At 50.3% G+C, this 18,497-nt stretch overlaps 1 protein-coding gene across 2 annotated transcripts in view; it reads right to left on the bottom strand.

The window, feature by feature from the left end:
• The window catches only part of SHB (SH2 domain containing adaptor protein B), a 137,206-nt gene extending 124,845 nt beyond the window's left edge, over nucleotides 1-12,361 (bottom strand). The window contains exon 1 of one of the 2 annotated variants that reach the window (XM_043565648.1): nucleotides 11,000-12,361. In XM_043565648.1, the coding sequence (XP_043421583.1) occupies nucleotides 11,000-11,713 (714 nt within the window). In that variant the 5' untranslated portion in view covers nucleotides 11,714-12,361. The remainder of the gene's footprint in view (nucleotides 1-10,999) is intronic. The other variant, XM_043565649.1, reaches the window with a different exon arrangement.
• Nucleotides 12,362-18,497: the final 6,136 nt, after the last annotated feature.

The raw sequence follows: 18,497 nt of genomic DNA on the forward strand, positions 1-18,497 counted from the left end.
AGCCAGGTCACGATCTCGCGGTCCGTGAGTTCGAGCCCCGTGTCAGGCTCTGGGCTGATGGCTCAGAGCCTGGAGCCTGTTTCCGATTCTGTGTCTCCCTCTCTCTCTGCCCCTCCCCCATTCATGCTCTGTCTCTCTCTGTCCCAAAAATAAATAAACGTTGAAAAAAAAAAAGTTAAAAAAAAAATTAGGGAAGACTATGGAAAGCCTAATTGAATACAATACAGATATTCAATTACTGTTGTTGAATGTTTAAGATAATGGAGACATCTTTCCATGTCTCTAAACAAAAAGAAAATACATATGTACAATAATACTTAATTTTTGTGCTGGGAAAAATGTATAGATAGATGCATTGAAAAAATGGCTAATTGAAAAATAGTGAAATGCTAATGATGATTTCTTTGAATTATAGAATTTGAGTTGGTTTCTATTTTAGTTTTGCTTATCTGCATTTTCTACACCAAACTTGTCTTAGTTTTGTTAAAAGGGGGAGAAAAAGTTCACAGATATAAACCTTGAAACATATTTAAGAATCCAAGCTTGTGGTTCTAAGGAACTGCCTCAGCACACTGCCAACTCACAACCGCCCCCACAGAGAGCAGGTAGAGGCTGCACCATTCCACAAATGCCACGCAGGCTCCAAATCACATGCGTGGCTTTGGAATGCACCAGACGGATTATGGGGCTGTCTGGCTTTCTGGGAGTGCACATCCCAAAAAAAGTGAAGCTTCACTGTAAAGAACTTTCTAGTCACTTTCATTTTCAGAATTTAGTCATGGCCTGGAGAAACCAGGAAAGCCCCATTCCTCCGACTTCTGTTTGCCTCCTCCCTGTGGCCCACGTACTGCTGGGCCCCATAGAAGGGGGAATTTTCCCAACAATCACAAATGCTCAGCAATGAAATGCTCTGATCAGCAAAGCAGGCAGGCTCCAGCCCTGTCCCTGGAGACATAACCATGGCACTCATCTTTGCCCTTCTGTAGTGTCCGGCTCAGGCATGCAACACAGCAAGTTGCTTCTTTTGAATTTGGAGAATTGGGGCCATTTCAGACCAGTGGCAGGTGAGGCCCTTTACACACAACTCCTGCCACCTTCCTCCATCACCGGCAGTCACACCAAGGCGAGTCCCAGGCTCTGGCCACACCTGTATGCACCCAGCAGCACTCCCCTTCTGATCTCAACCACTGTGGACAGGATGCCTTCTGTTTGGGACTGTCCCATCTACACCTTCCTCCAAACCCACCTCCCATATAGGGTGCTTTTCCCCAGCCGGGATGGACCGGAGGTCACCCGTGCCTCCTCCAGGTTCTCAGGAACCCTGGGAGGCAGAATGTGTCCTGCTTTAAGCCCCAGGACTGAGCCGCTGGGTCAAGCCCATCAAGGCTTAACTATGACTGTCCTCTGGTATCCTCCCTATTGCTCAGGCCAGAACTTCAGGGTCACCCTTGACTCTCCTGCCCCTCATACCTCACGTGGCATTCATCTGTCAGGAAATCCTGCAGCTCTACCTTATGGATGTGTCCTGAGCTCGGTGTCTTCTCCTCACCCACCACTAGCACCCCTGATCCAACATTCGCAGGTGTCCTGCTCACCCCGCTCCAGGCTGTTCCCCACTAGGCAGCCAGAGTGATCCTCTCAAAACCCAAGTCAGAGCCCATCATTCCTCTGCTCAGAACCCTCCACTCCCTGTCTCACGGTCTCATTCAGACTTAAAGTGAGAGACCCTTCCAGTGCCCCCAAGGCGCACCATACTCAGTCTCCCTGGCCCACCTTTCCCCACCTCCCCAGCCCACCTCTCCCACCCAGTCATGCTCATTTCCCTGAATGCCCCCCCGTCCTGCTCCTGCCTTGGGCTCCTGCCCTGACTGCTCTTTCTGTGCGGAATGCCCTGCCCTTGAAACCATAGGAATCCTGCCTTCACATCCTCAGCACAGCTGAGAACTCATCTAAAACTGCACCATATCTCAAACTCTGGCCCACCCTAGCCTCTTTAACCTGCTTTACCTTTCACACTCTCCACCCAACACACTGTATTTGCTTGACTCCTCTCATGAGGGAGCAAACTCAGGGGAGCACAAACTTTTTTTTTAGATTTTATTATTCATTCATTCATTCATTCATTCATTCATTTTCCAGTAAACACTTTGCACAATGTAGAGCTCAAACTTACAATCCCGGATCAAGAGACGTGCTCTACTGACTGAGCCAGACAGGTACCCCAGGGAGCACACATTTTTATCTGTATTGTTCACCGCTTTATCCCCAGTACCTCAATAGAACAATCCCCAGCACATAAGCAGTGGTCAACAATATCCGTTGAATGAACGAATGGGGAGAAAAGTCTTGATATAAGCTCTCATGGTCCAGCTGAGGACTGGAGGTCCAGCCTGTAAGTGAAGGCCCAGCAGTGGGCCAGTGATATCCACTTCCCCCCACCCACCTGTCAAGTTACTTCTCCCCTTGTGGACCTTGGGGAGCCCCTTTTTGACGATTACTCTTAAGTCCTGCTTGGAAAACACAGGGTGTGAGTCATTCCCCAAGGCCTTGACTAATTCTCTCTCCATCCCTTGGACCCACCTCCAAGATCCTTCCTCTACAGCATAATGGGAAATCCAGAGAGCACTCCCCTTGGAGAAAATGGAAAGGAACTGAATGACTTAGAGGAAAATTCAATTCTTCCTGGCTCAGCAGTTGAGAAAGCGAAAAACTCTCAGGAAGCTAGTGCCTCTGAAAGTGAAACATTAATAGAAATATTACTGGAAAATACCAAACAGGAAGAGAAGGAAAATTCCATTGTGGAAGCAAGGTCCTCTGTCGATGCTCCTTAATGGTCTCAGTAAAGTATTTCAGAATCAAAACATGGAAAGAACCGGAAATCAATCAGGCTGTCACCCTTCCTGTGGACTGGAGCTTTGGCCAAACCACTTCCACACCCACAGCACAAAGGGCACTGGGCTCAGAACAGAAGGTCCATAGCCTGGCCACTGACTCAAGCCAGTACCTGCTGTGAAGTACCTCCACACCTCCCCAGAGCCTCAGTTTCTCCATCTGTAAAATGGGGGTTATAGCATTTTCCTTAAAGACTGACTCTACGAAGCAAATTAACTACAGGTATGAAAGTGCTCTTAAGTTATGGAATACTTACATAAATGTAGAAATCAATTGCTCCTACAAGGCTAACAGAGGGGCTTTTTATAAAGTCTAGCCACAAATAAGGCAGAGGAAATTCAGGCATGAGACTGTGCAGCCTGAGGGGGTATGGCACAGTGGCCAAAGACAAAGACTCTGGATCCAGTTTCAAATCTCATCTCTGCCACTCACTGGTGGTAGGACCTCAGACAAGTTATTTAACAGCTCTGTCCCTCAGTTTTCTCATAGGTAAAATGGGAGTGACAGTAGCACCTACCTCAGAAGACTTGGTGTACAGTAAGAGTTAATGCCTATAAAGCACACTGAACACTGTCTGGCTCAGAGTACACGCACTGGCTAATAATACTATTGTGGAAAGCTCCCTCAGTTGAAGTGACTACTCTTTCTTTACTCGAATGCCTCCTCTTCCAAGACTCCTCCGCTTCTCTCGTCCTCACCCTGCTTCTCCTTCACCTCCAAGGAATCAAGGTTCTGCCCAGAATAGCCTCTGTGCCAGAATGGCTCTCAGCTCACCCATACCACTTTATTGATAAATTCCACCACATAAATCTGTATTCTCACCTGGTTCCTGTGTCCTCACCAATAAACTCCTTATGGGTAGGCACCACATACCCCCCGGTTCATCCCTGTATCCACACAGCTCCTGACAGTGGCCTGCATATGGCAATTCCTTCGTCAACACAGGCCAAACAGAAGTCATGAAGTCAGGATGGCAGAGACCACTGCATCCTGTCTCCATCCAGCAGGAAACCCACCACCACCGCTCAGAATGCCAACAGGTGCTGCCATCGGCCAGCCAGCATCCCAGCTCTCTGCTTCAAAGTTATACATCCCAATTTATTTTCTAGGGCCAAGCCTGACCTCCTCCTTCTCCCACAGGCCACTACCTCTTGGCTGTCTCAGCACAAGATCTAGAAGTCAGCCCAAGATAAACTGCCCAGGGGAGCGCTTGACACAGGCGAGTTGAGCTTTGCTAAATGACCAGAGGAAGCCACACCTGTTTCACATTTGCCCTTTAACATCTATTTTATGGGTCAGAATGTTTTGGGGGTGGGGAGAGGATGAGGTCAAGTCTTAGGGGGTTAAGTCGGGGGAAATCAGTCCTGTTCCGAGATTGTCAGATTAGAGGATGGTCACCTGATCTCCTTTAAGGAAACTTAGGTTCCTTTTTGATAAGTTCAAGGTACCATTAGATTTTTGGTTATTTTTATTTATTTATTCCCCCCCCCCCCCCAAACAGCACATACAGCCTCACCAATCCTTGGAGGCAGGGAATGCTTGGTGTTTCTCATTTGAGAAGACATGACAGTTACAAGACACATGTTTTGTGCAGCTGTCCCTTGAGAAGCACCAACTCTGCGCACAGAATTTCTCTATACAATAATTCAAGGGCTTCATTAACATCTCATTTATGGACCTCGGAGGTAGATGCGGGAGGCAGAGAGAAAAGCCAGCTCTGAGGTCTCTTCTGGGGACCACCAAAGCCCAGACTGAATGGGGTGGAAATTAGGGCAGAGGGGAGAAAGAGGAACATTAAGTGAAGGGAGGAGGAGACACACAACGCACATTTCAGTAAATATCAGAGCCCTACTATCTCCGTTTAAATCACAGAAAATAGTACAACAAATTGATAAATAGCATATAAACTTGGAATTCAGACTGCACAGATGTGATCCTGATTCTGTCACTTGGTAGCTGTGTAACATTAAGCAAGTCATTAACCTTGAGGCATCGGTTTCTTTATCTATAAAATAAGGGTAATACTACCTGTGGTAGATGGATAGTATTGAAGGCCTTGGTTAATGGACTGCCTGTATCCCTGCCCTTTGCCATGAGATTATGCAGATCCTCCTCTCTCCTCTGTTTTAAAAAAATTTTTTTTAACATTTATTTATTTTTGAAAGACAGAGAAAGAGCATGAGCAGGAGAGGAGCACAGAAAGAAGGAGACACAGAATCTGGAGCAGCTACAGGCTCTGAGCTGTCAGAACAGAGCCCGACACAGGGCTCAAAACCAGGAACTGTGAGATCACGACTTGAGCCCAAGTGGGACGTTTAACTGACTGAGCCACCCAGGTGACCCTCCTCCTCTCTCCTTGAATCCTGGCTGGCATTGTAACTTGCTTTGGTCAACTGAATGTAGTAGAAGGAACAGTGTGCCAGTTTCCAACCTCAAGAAACCTCATGGGCTTCTGTTCTTTTAGAACACTGCCACAATCACAGGAACAAGGCTGGCCTGCTGGAGGATGAGAGACCACATGGAACAGAGCCTGACTGTCTCAGTCAAGACCATCCTAAACCAGCTACCCCAAACATGTAAGAGAGACCAGCAAGGATCAGTAGGGTTGCACATCCACCCCAAATGGACTACAGATGCCTACATGAGCCCAGCTGAGACCAGAAAAACTATTCAGTTGACATGTGGGCTTATGGACAATAATAAAGGCTTATCATTTAAAGGAGGGGTTGGAAACTACAGACCATAGGTCAGCTGCCTGTTTTTGTAAACAAAATTTTACTGAAACACAGTTATGCCCTTTAATTTATATATCATCTATGGCTGCTTTCCAGCTCTAAGGGCAGAGTTGAACAGTTGTGATGGAGACTGGCTTTCAAGCCTAAAATTACCCACCCTCTGGCCCTTTAAGAAAAGTTTGTTAACCCCTAGTTTTTAAAATCACGGAGTTTGGGGTTATATGTTATGCAGCAATAGCTAACTGATACAGTATCTAAACCTCTTCTAGTGTGATTGTGAGGATTAAATGACCAATTAAGTGGTCAGCACAAAGCCTAGAGAACAGATTTCTCTTCTGGGGACTCAATGGAGAAAAATGGGTTTGATATGCAACATCTCTCTCACACTACTTTCAAGGGACAGGACTTCAAAGAAAAGAGTATCTCAGGACACGTGGGTGGCTCAGTCGGTTAAGCGACCAACTTGGGCTCAGGTCATGATCTTGCAGGTTCTCGAGTTTGAGCCCCACGTCGGGCTCTGGGCTGACAATTCAAAGCCTGGAGCCTGCTTCAGATTCTGTGTCTCCCTCTCTCTGCACTCCTCTGCTCACGCTCAATCTCTCTCTCTCAAAAATAAAATAAAAAATAAACATTAAAAAAAATTAAAAAGAAAAAGAAAAGAATATCCCAAGCTAAACCACAGACACTAACTTTGGCTCTTACCTTTTGTTAACCAAAATGGAAACTGACAACTTATGTTTGACTCTGGCTTCAGTCAAGCCACACATCAATGATTTCGTGTGAAAAAAGCCCCAAAAAACAAGTTGCAACTCCCCAGCAAGGCACATGAGAGACCCTCTTCCCTTTGTGGCTCTAACCCCCTCTGCAATCCCCCATAATACCTGCCCTGCTGAGCCTCTAACCATTCTTTCCCAAGCCTTCAGGCCCTGGCACAAGCTGTCCTGTCCCTTCTGCATGGACAGCCCTCCTCCCCAGTTCCTGGCCTAGGAAATTCCCACTCATCCTTCCAGAGTCAGCTCAAATATCACCTCCTCCTCCTCCTGAAAGCTCTCTTTGACTTCCCATAACTCGAGGCCCTACAAGCCCCTTGCACACACTTCTGTCTTGGCATTCCTCAGGTCTCTCTAGCTGTATTTGTCTCCCAGACTAGACCTTTGCAAAGCTGGTATTCAACTGCAAACTGAGAAGCTTCCTTCTTGGAAAGCTGACCACCATTTATTCTCTGAATATTCCTTGTCTAGAAGGCCATTCAGAAACTGTTTGCTGAATCTTAGAAACAAAAAACAAACAAACAAAAAAATGGTTAGACATGATATTATTCTTTAGAAAACGTGTTATTTAACTCAACCCTGTGGATGCTGACAAAATATAAAGTGTTGGTACACATTAGCATGTATTTAAAACTTGGGAAACTGATGTCATCATGCATCTTGAGTTTCTCAGTTGTGGTGGAAACATTTACTTAATTACGATAAAAGAAACAAGACTTCAGCAGAAAACATACGGGATGAGACCTGTTTGGCTGCACAAAGGGAGATCTACCAAGTTACTGGCTTCTTTTGTCATTGTTAGTTTTTAATAAAGACAACCTGAAGGAATAATATTTCTATCTATTAAAGTTTCATTTTCTTTTCCGGGGAGCTCAGGTTCTCTCAGCCTCTTACCTGGACTATAACTGTCCCTTAACTCTGATCCCATTCTCTCCCACCCCACCCCCACCCCCCACTGTGACAGCTCAATCATAGTTCTGAGTCTGTCCCTTTCCTGGCTCACTAGTTTCAAGGACTCCCTGCGGAGTCCAAACTCAGCTTCCCACCTACTTGATGTCATCTCCCATTCACTAAGGGAGGCCCACTGCAAGAAAGCTTTGGTTTTCAGGAACATACTCCATGCTGAGATTCTGTATGAACAGGTACACACATATATACTCACACACATTTACATATGCAAACTTACACACACACGTATACACAGCACTGACACAGAAGTGATGCAGGATGCAGTCACCTCTTCCCCTGCACAGAAAATCCCAGTTCCATCTCTAGATCCAGCTCAAAGCTGCCTCCTAGGTAAAGACCTCAAGAAATTCCCCAAGACAAACCCCGGGGAAACAAATGATGAAGACAGTGTATGACAATCTCCTCCAGAGAATTATGCTAGAAATTACTGACAAGTCTTCTGTAGCTGTTACTCCTTCCCCTCTTCCACATGATTCTAAAAGGGAAAACACCCAAGACTGGATGCTTGGGGTGTGTGTGTGTGTGTGTGTGTGTATGCGTGCGCGTGCACTACAGAACTCACTGGGAGAATAAAACGACGCCTAAGTGTGTGATACAGAGAGGCTCTGGTACTGAGGGAGGCAAGAGGTGGAACCCCTATGGTGGGAGGTGGCACAGGAGGCACCGAAAAGGAGGATCTGTGGACCAACAGCTTCTACTTCACACCACAGTAACTCCCAACTGAGGCCTGATGTTAAAAACAAACATAGGGCCTGGCAGACAGGGTGGGGGGTGGGGAGGCATTCAACAGCCTTATGGGTTCTTGTCCTATCCCCAACAACTGATAGAAGGAAGCTGGGCCCGAGATTAAATGGGGTACCAGAAGTGGGTTTTCCTGGATCCATGTGTGAGAGGCAGAAGGAAGGCTCCGAGGTGTTCAGGGGTGATCTATAGTACGCCCGGGCTTCCAAAAGCTGTCTGGCTGAAAATAATGCCAAAACCAGGCTGCGATCTGACTGCCTGACCAGGAATGGGTGGTGGCCCCAGATGAGGAGACAGCCCCACACAGAGGGCAGAGATGAGGGGATCTAGAGTCTCTGCATCCCAAAGCAGTTCCAATCAGAAGACCCAGGGGGAGCATTAAGGAGAAGCCACTTTACATCAGTGGTCCTCAAAAGTGTGATACCAGGATCAGCAGCAAAGATCACCTGGGAACCTGCTAGAAATGCATATTCTCAGGACCCACAGCAGGCTTGATGAATCAGTGTTTTAGAGAGCACTGCAAGTTCTGGTTTGAGAACCACTGTGTAGTGTGGCCCTCCGTGGTTGCCTCCCCTCTTCCTGGTTAAAAAGAACATCTGGTAGCTGTGTTCCTGTCTCTGGATCAGAACAATTTCTTAAAAGATCAAAGGTCTCAAAGTCACAACCTAGTAGGTGAAATGCAGTGAAGAGAGATAAAAAAAAAATAATCTGCTAACCTCCCTTAGCAGCTAAATCCCTTCACTGGTCCTCACTGTGCTTAGCTTACAAGGTCCTTCCTAACCTGGACCCTTCCTGCACAACTCTAACCTCTCGATACCAGCCACAAAGGCATCCCCTAAAGTGCCAAGCTCTCGGCAGCCAGCCATCGTCACCACCCCTCCCCCACAATGGCCCTCCCTGACCACCTCCACTTCACCCCCTGCTGTAACAGCACTCCCATCACAGAACTCATCATTAGCACTGCAGCCTGGGCCATAAAATTCAAGGGGGGCTGCTCCAGCACCCAATAGAGGAGGGCACAGAAAAGACCCATAAAATAACATGATGGTGAACGAAGCCAACTCTTAAACACATTTGACATTCCAGCTATAAAACACATTATCCCTCCCTCAGTATTTGAAATAGTCTTAATTGTAATTAGGAAAAAAAAATGCCTACTAAAGTTTTGAAAGACATTAAAGAAAACTTTAGCAAGCAGCAGAACCACAAGCAGTGAGAGAGAAGGATTTGCCCGCCTGGGAGGTGGTCATGGAATAACACAGGGGACACAGAAGGTCAGCACCATTAACTGGGAATCTCTCTACCTTCACTGGTGGGGCCTTGGTCAAACCAACCATAATACCCGGGAACTTCAGAGTCTCCCAAGCCAGCACCTAGCCAAGCCTGCACCATACATAAGGCAGCAGAGAGCCTCTTTGGTGTTTCCCTCACAGATCAGCCGTAAGCCTTTGATCCTGGAGGCTCCCAGAGAAACCTCCCCCTCCTCCAAGGCAGCACCTGGGGGAACCACCTGGCTCCCAGCTTCTTGTAGGAAGCCCAGAGTTCATGCTTCAGAAGTGTGCCCCCTAACTGGTCCCAGAGGTATGTGGGATCCTCCACTGACTGCCCACCCTTTAGCAGACCCAGATGAGAGGGGAGACTCTCAGGACCTGGGGCCTCAGAGAGAAGCCAAGCAGAGAAATTAAAAGAGGGGGATCCCTTTAGTCCTCCCTCTTGGAAAACAAAAAGATCCCTTTCCAAGCACCAGCTGGCAGGTAGGAGCCTGTCTCCCTTCTGTCTGGACATCCAGTCCTAAAAGGAACTCAGACTCTCTATCAGTCTTCCTCAGCCCACGCCTGGGCAAAAGTTTACCTTTGGGAAAATGTGGGAGTGATGAGAACAAGAGGGACGTCAGCCTGACAGACATCGCAGGGCACTGGGCCTCAGATATAATCAAAACACTGCCTTCCACCATAAGTAGGTAGAACAAGTATTATTTTATGGGGAAGGGAGGGTGTCACAGGAGTGTGAAGGAGGAGGAGTGGGGGCCCAGTTTGGCTGTAACTGGTCTGCTTCAAAGAGAGGGATCAAAATGGCCTAATATGTGTGTGTGTGGTGGGAGGGGAGTTGTCATAAACTCATCCCCTACATTCCCGGTACAGTAGGGGGTGGGGGTGGGATAAGGAAGAGGTGAGGAGTGGAGGGGTGAGTCTCCTTCCAGCCGGACGGATTGACTGACCGGACCCCCTTCTGTGCACGGCGGGAGCAACTGACTGGTCGAAGTGGAGAGATCCTGGAGGCAGCACATTTCAACCGGAAAAGCACGCGTGGGGGTTCCCGGTGCAGCTCCAGTACAAAAGGCCGCTCGGATTTGGCAACCTGGCGCGAGGGGTGGGGCAGGGCAGGGCTTTTAGAGGAATTTACAGATGCACGTTTAAAGACAGCCGGTCCGGATCTGCCACCAAGAGTGCTGTGTAATATCGGGCGAGTCCCTTCCCAGCTCTGGACCTCAGTTTCCCATCCACAGAATGGGGGGACGGGGTAAAGAAGAATAAATGCTCTTCTAAATCCGTGCCAGCTCTGACTTTCAGACTTCAGTCCTCGGGGGATGGAAGGGCTGGCTGTCTTTCTTGGTCTAGGTTGGTAGGATGCTCCCGTCAGACTACTTCCGAAGGGGGCACCTGGCTGTGGGCCCAGAGAGGGGACGTTCTAGGAACAGCAGCTAAAGAGACTGTGTCAGGAGGCCGAGGATCCAGGATTAAGCGCGTGCGAGGGGGCAGAACTGGGAAGCAGCGTGGGATCCCTGACCTCAGGGTCCTAGCCCCAAGCGGATGTAGGAACCAGAGCGTTGCCTCAGTTTCCCCACGCGCACCGTGTCTCAGGAACCAGGGGTGAGACCAAGGGACGCCTTACCTTTTCCTTTTTACCCGCCCCGCTCTCCTCCGCGGCCGAGGCGGCACACTTGTTGAGCAGTTTCTTGCCACCGCAGGCCGTCGGACTCCAGGTGCGGCCGCCAGAGCAGGCACCCCCCGGGAGGTCTCCGGCACCGCCCGCGGCGCTCTCCACCTTGATGAGGCGGTGCTTCGGTGAGATGTAGCGCACCTCGGCCGGGGTGGCGGGCCGCCGCTCGCTGCTGCTGCGGTAGAGGTGCGGGGAGCCGGAGGACGAAGACGAGGACGCGGCGGCGCCTGCGCCGGAGGAGGCACAGCAGCAGCCTGCGGCGCCCGACGCGGACGAGGCTGAGAAGGCGCGCTGGCCCCCGCCCGGCTCCCCGCCGCCGCCGCAGTAGTCCAGGCGGCACATGGCGCGCAGTTTGCGCAGCGAAGAGCCAGGCCCGTTGTAGGGGTCCTCAAAGTCGCGCTCCTTCTGTGCGCGGTAGGCGCGGATGAGGTCGCTCGTGCTGCCGCTGTCGTCGGGCAGCGATCCCGACGAGGTCGAGAAGCAGGAGGCGGCGGCCGGACCGCAGGACGCCGAGGCGCCCGCGGGGGCTGGCGGCACGGCCTGGGGGGGCTGCGAGGGCCGCTCGCCCCGGCGCCGCTGCTCGCGGTAGTCCGGCCTCGGCGGCTGCGGGGGGCTCTTGGTCTTGCTGTTGCCCAAGCTGAAGTACTTGTTCAGCCACTTGGCCATGGCGAGAGGCCGCCTAGGGCCGCGGCGCGGGAGCCCGGTCCGCCGCCGCGGCCATTCGGAGAGCAGCGCTGCGGCCCAGGTCCCTCGGCGCCCCGGCCCCGGCGGGGGGCGTCCGGGGCGCCCGCTCCCGACGCCAAGTTCAAGTTCTCTCCGCCGCCTCCTGCCGGCGGATCCTGGCCTCCAGCAGCTGCAGCACCGCCCTCCGCCTCTGCCGCGCGCCTCCCCGGCTTCGGATCTCTCGCCCCTCACGGGCGCGTCTCATGGGATCCCGGCCCGCGGCCCCAAGGAGAGCGAAAGGCCCGGGCGCCCCCCGTCTGGTACACTCTGGCCGTGCGCTCCGCGGCGGAGCGCGCTCCTGCCCCGTCGGAACCGCAGCCTTCGCCTGGGCCGGAATCTGCGGCTGCTACGGGAACTTGTCGGCGTCCTCAGCCCCCCCCTTCTTCCTTCCCAAGAGCGCTGGGGGCAGCCCGGCCCCCAGTCGGAGAGCAAGCAGGAGGGAGAGCGAACGAGCGACGGGGGAAGGCAGCCAGCGCCCGCCCGAGCCGCGCGCCCGTGCCCGTCCCGGCGGCGCCTGCCGCTGCTGCCGCCGCCGCCTCCCGAACCGCCGCGTGTGTGACACCCCGGCCGCCAGAGCCCGCCCCGCGCCGCGGCCCCGCCCTCCCCGGGCCTGCGCGCGCCCCGCCCCCCAGCCCGCCCCGCAGGCTCCGCCCCGCCCACCCCCACGAGCCTGGCCGCCAGACCGCGGGCCCAAGCCCCGCCCTCCTCGTGCCCTGGTCTTCAGCAGGCGCAACTCTCCACCTCAGCACGCGCCGCCACCCGCGGCCGCCTCGGCGCCAGCCCTGGGGTGGCGCCTGAGGGCACTGGGGTCCCGCGGCGCTGCCGGCTCCGCCTCGCTCGCGGCCCGCCGCCGCCTGCCGCGTGAGGTTGCCAGTAGGAGCCCACCGCGCTCAGAGGCCAGACTTGTGCGCATCTCCGGGTGCCCGCGCGCCGTGCACCTCAGGGACCCCCACTGTTGGAGGGGGGACACGGGGGTTAATTATCCCCGGACATTCCTAGTGTACAGCGCGATCCGCTCGAGGGAAGTGCGGCCCAGGATCCCTCGGGGACAGGGTGCCTAATCCCCTTCTTGAAGGGACAGAGACTCCGGTCAGCCCCCGCATGCCAGATCTTCGGAGGAGTCTCTATGCTGACGAGCGTGTTAGCAGTCGGGATGACTGATGCAGCCGGGGCCCGGCACCCTTCGCGGCGCCAGGCCGAGGGGAGGCCGGACGTTGGCTTCCCTTTTCACCCCTGAGGAAGTCGGGGCTTTAACCCCGTGCACTGCCAACCCAAGGACCAAAGGAGGGCCACCCAGGTGGGCCTGGCTGCCACTTCCCGGTCTGGTGGCGCCGAAATGATGTCATCTCCACTAGTCTCTACTTCGCAACTTAAGATCGTCCTTTGATTATTGACCAAAACTGAGGAAACTGAGGCCGAGGGAGGGGGCCCGCTTGCCCAGTGAAGTTTCTCCTGAGAGGCGCCAGAGGAGCTGCCTGGAAACGAGGTAACTGCCACGAGAGCCGGTGCTCCTTTGAGTTTGACCGCCAAACCCCAGGGTATTATTAACCCTGAGGTGTGAGGACTGAGACCCCCCCCCCCCAAGTCAGAGGAATTCCCTCAGAAGGCTGACTTATTAGGACAGTGGCCCTAATCACTAATCGTCTCCACTTGCTACCTATGTTCGAATAGATGGGCTTTGGGGGGAGTCTATTCTTTTCTCGTATCCTGTAGGAAAAGTGGGACCTGTTAGGGCAGGTGGAAGGCCAGAGCCTCTTTCGGTCAGGACACAGCCCTGGCTCCCTGGCCATGCTGGATGTGGAGGTCCCATTCACAGTCTGAGAGCTGTCGCCTCTTTGCTGCCTGAGGCCACAGTGGGGAAGTGGCAGAACCAGGACTCCAACTTGGATCTTACTCGGAAGGCTGTGCTCTGGCCACTCAGCCGCACACAGTGATGTGATGGAATTGACTGCAGCTTGTCCCTTCAGGATCAAGCCATTTGCTCTTTCCCTCTTTGGTCAGACAGGACTGTCATCCTCTATGAGCCAGTTAATTTTTTTAAACCCACCATTATAACTCCTACAGTCACAAACCCCATCTACGCAGCCCCTTCTTTGCCTGAGATGTACCTACTTAACATTTCTCAGGAAATAATCTGTGTGTGTGTGTGTGTGTGTGTGTGTGTGTGTGTGAGAGAGAGAGAGAGAGAGAGAGAGAGAGAGGGTGGGGGGAGAGAGGGAGAGAGGGAGAGAAATGTGTCTAGGGGATACTGGAAGACCCAGAAATTGACTTGGGCCAAGGTGTTTATTTTGGGTAACCCTAAACTGAAGTATCTCAAATTATCCTTTAAATCACTCCTCTGCTGTATCTGCTGTGTAAACAATTATTCTGTAAGCAAGAGAGGCCCAAATAGAAAACCCAAAAGGCAAGGACATCTTCATTGTAAGCCCCTCCTTTCAACCAACCACAAACCCTCTCTGGCTCCCTCCCCTCTCATTTAAATGGTTTGTAGGCTCAGAAAAGAGGAGCGGCCAGATCCTGGCAACAGGCCAGGCCACTCAGGACAAGAAAGTCTTCTTCAGGATCTGGAAACTTGTTGCCTGCATGTGGGTTGCACATGGAAAAATTATCTCTGCCTTTAGGTTTAGGTTTAGGAAGAAAAGTTATATTTCACAACTTATTTTTTCCATTTCACTTTCAGCGGACCATGGGGTTAGACCCACTTTTCCATGTGATGCCTCTGCTGGGGTATAATTTGCAAGCCAAAAATTATTATAATGCTATAGTATTATGCCAAAAACTTCCAGAGCACTTGTGTATCTGCTCAACCCCAACACATTCTATATATAATTAACCCTAACTCATCAGCCCTGCGAGTTGGTGTTATTCCCAGTTTACAGATGGGGTAACTGGACGAAGGTAGTATTTACCTCAAGCAGTCAAAAACATATGGGTGTTTTCCTTTGGGAACTAGTGTAGACACAACTTAAAGGGCAGAGTCAGAAATAATCATTCTGAAAGGAAACAGAAAAGTTTCCTAAAGACGATGTTGGAGAAGTAGTATGTCAAATGGTTAAGGAGACAGGAACTCACAGGGAAAGGACTCAGGGCACTATAGGGGGTTAGAGCTAAACAGACTTTCCTTTCAGAGAAACAGCCACCCCATTTCACAGAGAGAAAACAAATGACTGAAGGGAAGAGATAGAATCCAGAGACACACCTGGGGTTTGTACCCAGTCTCTTGATATCACAAACCCAACACTATGCCCATTGTTGGCATTTTTTACTCTTAGCTCTCCCCTCCCCACCAACACTCATCTCTGATTTTCTTAACGGAAGGGTTGAGTATGATCCTGTGTCTGTTTCTGCCCTGTCTCTATTTCTCACTTCAGACCAAGCTGGGGACATGGCAGCTCTTTTCATCCTTCTTTCAGTATCTGGAGGTAGCTATGTTATTGATAGAGGCCTGGAAAAAATGATGCCACCAACCCAACAGACTCATCTACTTCTTTCAGTTCAGGCCAACAAATGTTAATGTCAGTCTCCTGCTGTGAGCCAGGCCCCAGGGCAGGAGTCTGGCCTGGAAGCATAAATTTGGGAGCCAATAGTGCTCTGAGAAGACCTGAGGCAAAACCTTCTGTCCTCCTAGACACCTTCTTTCATTCCTGCTCCATCCAACCCTTCAGGAAGGAGTATTCAGAATCCTACCACTTCTCACCAACTCCACTGCTTCCACCCCAGTCCAACACTCCATCTCTTGCCTGGATCATCAGAGGCATCTGTTACCCATTTCCCTGCTTCTGTCTCAACACAGCAGCCAGTGATCCTATTAAAACTGAATCTGATTATGTCCCTCCTCTGCTCAAATCTCTCATTAAATCCCCATGTCCCTAAAAGTAAATGCCAAAATTCTTATAGTAGCCCATAAGGCCTTACATGACCTAGTCCCCTCAAATTCCTGACTTCATTTTGTACTGTCCTCTCTCCTGCTCCAATCAGGCTGCCTCTTCCTGGTGTTTGTTGAACACTCTCACCTTGGAACCTTCCTACTACATCTCCTCTACCTAGAATGCTTTCTCCCAGCTGTCCCCATGGGTCATCCTTCCTTCCCTTCAGGTCTGTATTTAAACATCACACACGCAGTGAGACCTCCCCTGGGTACCATTTCTAGAATTGTTTCCCCACTCAACACTTCGTATCCTTCCCTGGTTTATTTTTCTGAGTATCACTCAACTCCATCTCATGCACAGCATATTTTACTTATTTTTTGTTTGTCTGTTTATTCCTTGTCTTGCCCCACAATGGGAAAGGGATCTTTGCTTTTGTTCACTGCATATCTCCAGTGTCTAGGACACTGCCTGACACCTAGTAGTCACATGATGAATATTTGTTCAGGTGAACAAGTAAATGTGAGTGGGCGATCACGAAGGGTAGAAAGGCAGAGAGCTAAAGCTTGACATCTCTGCCGTGGACCCGGTGCTAGTGGCTATTAACTTTGATCTGGAGGTGGGAGCATATCAGACTTTTTTTGAAAGTTTTTGAAGCAAGTGTGTTCTGGTGTTCTGTTCCCATGCTATGTCTCTAAAGCAGAGGAAGCAGAATGAGATTTATGCCTGTCTTCCCAGCATCTGAAGGGAGTTCCAAGAAGGTTGTGGCATCCAGGTAGCCCCCTTCCACAAGAGTCCCAGTCATGCTGGAATGCAAGCCTGTCCTTGTGTCACTGAGCCAGCTCTATTCTCTCCACCTCGGGTACAACTAATCTTAGGAATCTCATTATGGGTCGAAAGATAATCCTCTATATCTAGATTAAAGGCTGTGTTTTGACCATTACCACACATTGAGCACTGAGCCGACAGTTTAATTGAACTGTTTATGCCGCTGCCTTGATCTCTTCCCAGAGAATTTACAACTAATTCTGAGTGTCTCTGCGAATTAAGTGGGCCTCTCCCAACATGCTTTGCCTGAAGTTTGCCTGTGCCAAATCCCACTTGTCCTTGTGTTACCCAATTATGCACTCTTGCTCATGACTGTCTCTGCTGGTACCACTTCCAGTCCACTTCCTCCCTGAGGTGGCCATTAAAGATATGGCTCTGAGAATGGCCACATCCTAGGACAGCCTCTGTGATACCTGCAGCAGCAGAAAGGGGGTGGAGGTGAGGATTGGCATGGGAGCAGAGAGAACATAAATCATACTGATTCCTTTGAAGTCACCTCCAGGCAAATGACAATGACCTCCTAACTAGAAAAGGTACAAGTGTCTTTAGCACAGTTAAGTGTGATGGAAGGAAAAGAGCTCTGGACTGAGGTCAAGACTCCTGAGTTCTTATCCTGGCTGTCTTCTGACTTCCTATGCGACCTGTGAGGCCTTGCTTTTACTATTTATAAAATAGGAGCTGGCAGATCATTGTTTCTCATTCTGTGTTATGGAAGTGTCTAAGAGTAGGGTTGCCAAATTTAGAAAAAACAAAACAATAATGGCAAAAAAAAAGACATCCATGCAATATTTGGGACATATTTACAGTGAAATACTATTCATTGTTTATCTGAATTCAAATTTAACTGGGTGTCCTATATTTGTCTGTCCATGTGGGAGATAAAAAAGGCTCCCAACCCCTAGCCTAGCCTCTGCTAATGAAATGGACAAGAGCAGATGTTCTTAACTCTGGCTGAACATTATAATCACCTACACAGCTTATATAGTACCAGTGACCAGTCTGTATTCAAGACCAGTTAAGTCAGAATTTCTGGTAGTGGATTCAGGCATTGTATTTTTTTTTTTTTAATTAAAAAACCCCTTCAGTGAGTCCAATGTGCAGCCAAGTTTGAAAACCACTGGACTAGAGCAGGGGTTCTCAAAGTGAGGTCCCTGGGCCAGAGCATCAGCTTCACCTGAGAACTTGTTAGTAATACAAATTATTGGCAGGGAAGGGGAGAAGAAAGAAAGAAGGAAAAAAAGAGAAGAAGGAAGAGGAAGGGAGGGAGGGAAGAAGAAAGGAAGGAAGGAAAAAATAAAAGGAAGTATAAATTGTCATTCTGACTTCCAGACTTTCAGAATTAGAAGCTAGGGGTTATAGCCCAGCAAGCCTTCCAGGTAATTCTGCTGGAGCTAAAGTCTGAGAACCAGTTTTAAAGTTCCTTAGATAACAACAATGACCTGTCTTTTGGGGCCTGATATATATGTAGGTGCTAGGAAAGCAAATTAGTTGAATTGCTTTTCAGTGATGCATCCTAATGGTCAAACATCTGGCAATTATAGCATAAATTATAGAGGTTGCAAACCCACTGGGTACAATAGCTTTTTCAGTCCCAACCATCAGTCTGATAGCAGTCTTGAAGGCTACCATTGGCACCTGAAGCTTATTGCCAATAGGACAAGGTAGTCTGGGAAGAGCCAGAAATGGACTACAAGTGTCTGAGGGCATAAAGTTCTGGGTCAGGCAACCTGAAGGCCCAGCAGAAAGGGGCTGTGGAGCCCGTGGGCAAGGAAGAAGTGGAAAGTGTGGCAGAAAGAAACCACAGGTGGGGGGTACATTAGGTCAGCCCAGGTCCCAAGGAGACTGGGGCAGTGAATATCAGGGGTGTCTCCAGGGCTGGTTAGGCCAAGTCACACTGCTTCTGTGAGGAACCAGCACCAGGGCAGGCCAAAGTTGATGCAGACTAGAGCAGGTGGGTAGCAGAGGTGGAGAAGGGAGGCTATCCTTGCTTTGTTTTGCTTTGTGCTGTGTTAAGAGGCAAGTGGTGTTCAAGA

The sequence above is a fragment of the Prionailurus bengalensis genome, chromosome D4 (genome assembly GCF_016509475.1).
Source record: "Prionailurus bengalensis isolate Pbe53 chromosome D4, Fcat_Pben_1.1_paternal_pri, whole genome shotgun sequence".
Taxonomy (NCBI): Eukaryota; Metazoa; Chordata; class Mammalia; order Carnivora; family Felidae; genus Prionailurus; species Prionailurus bengalensis.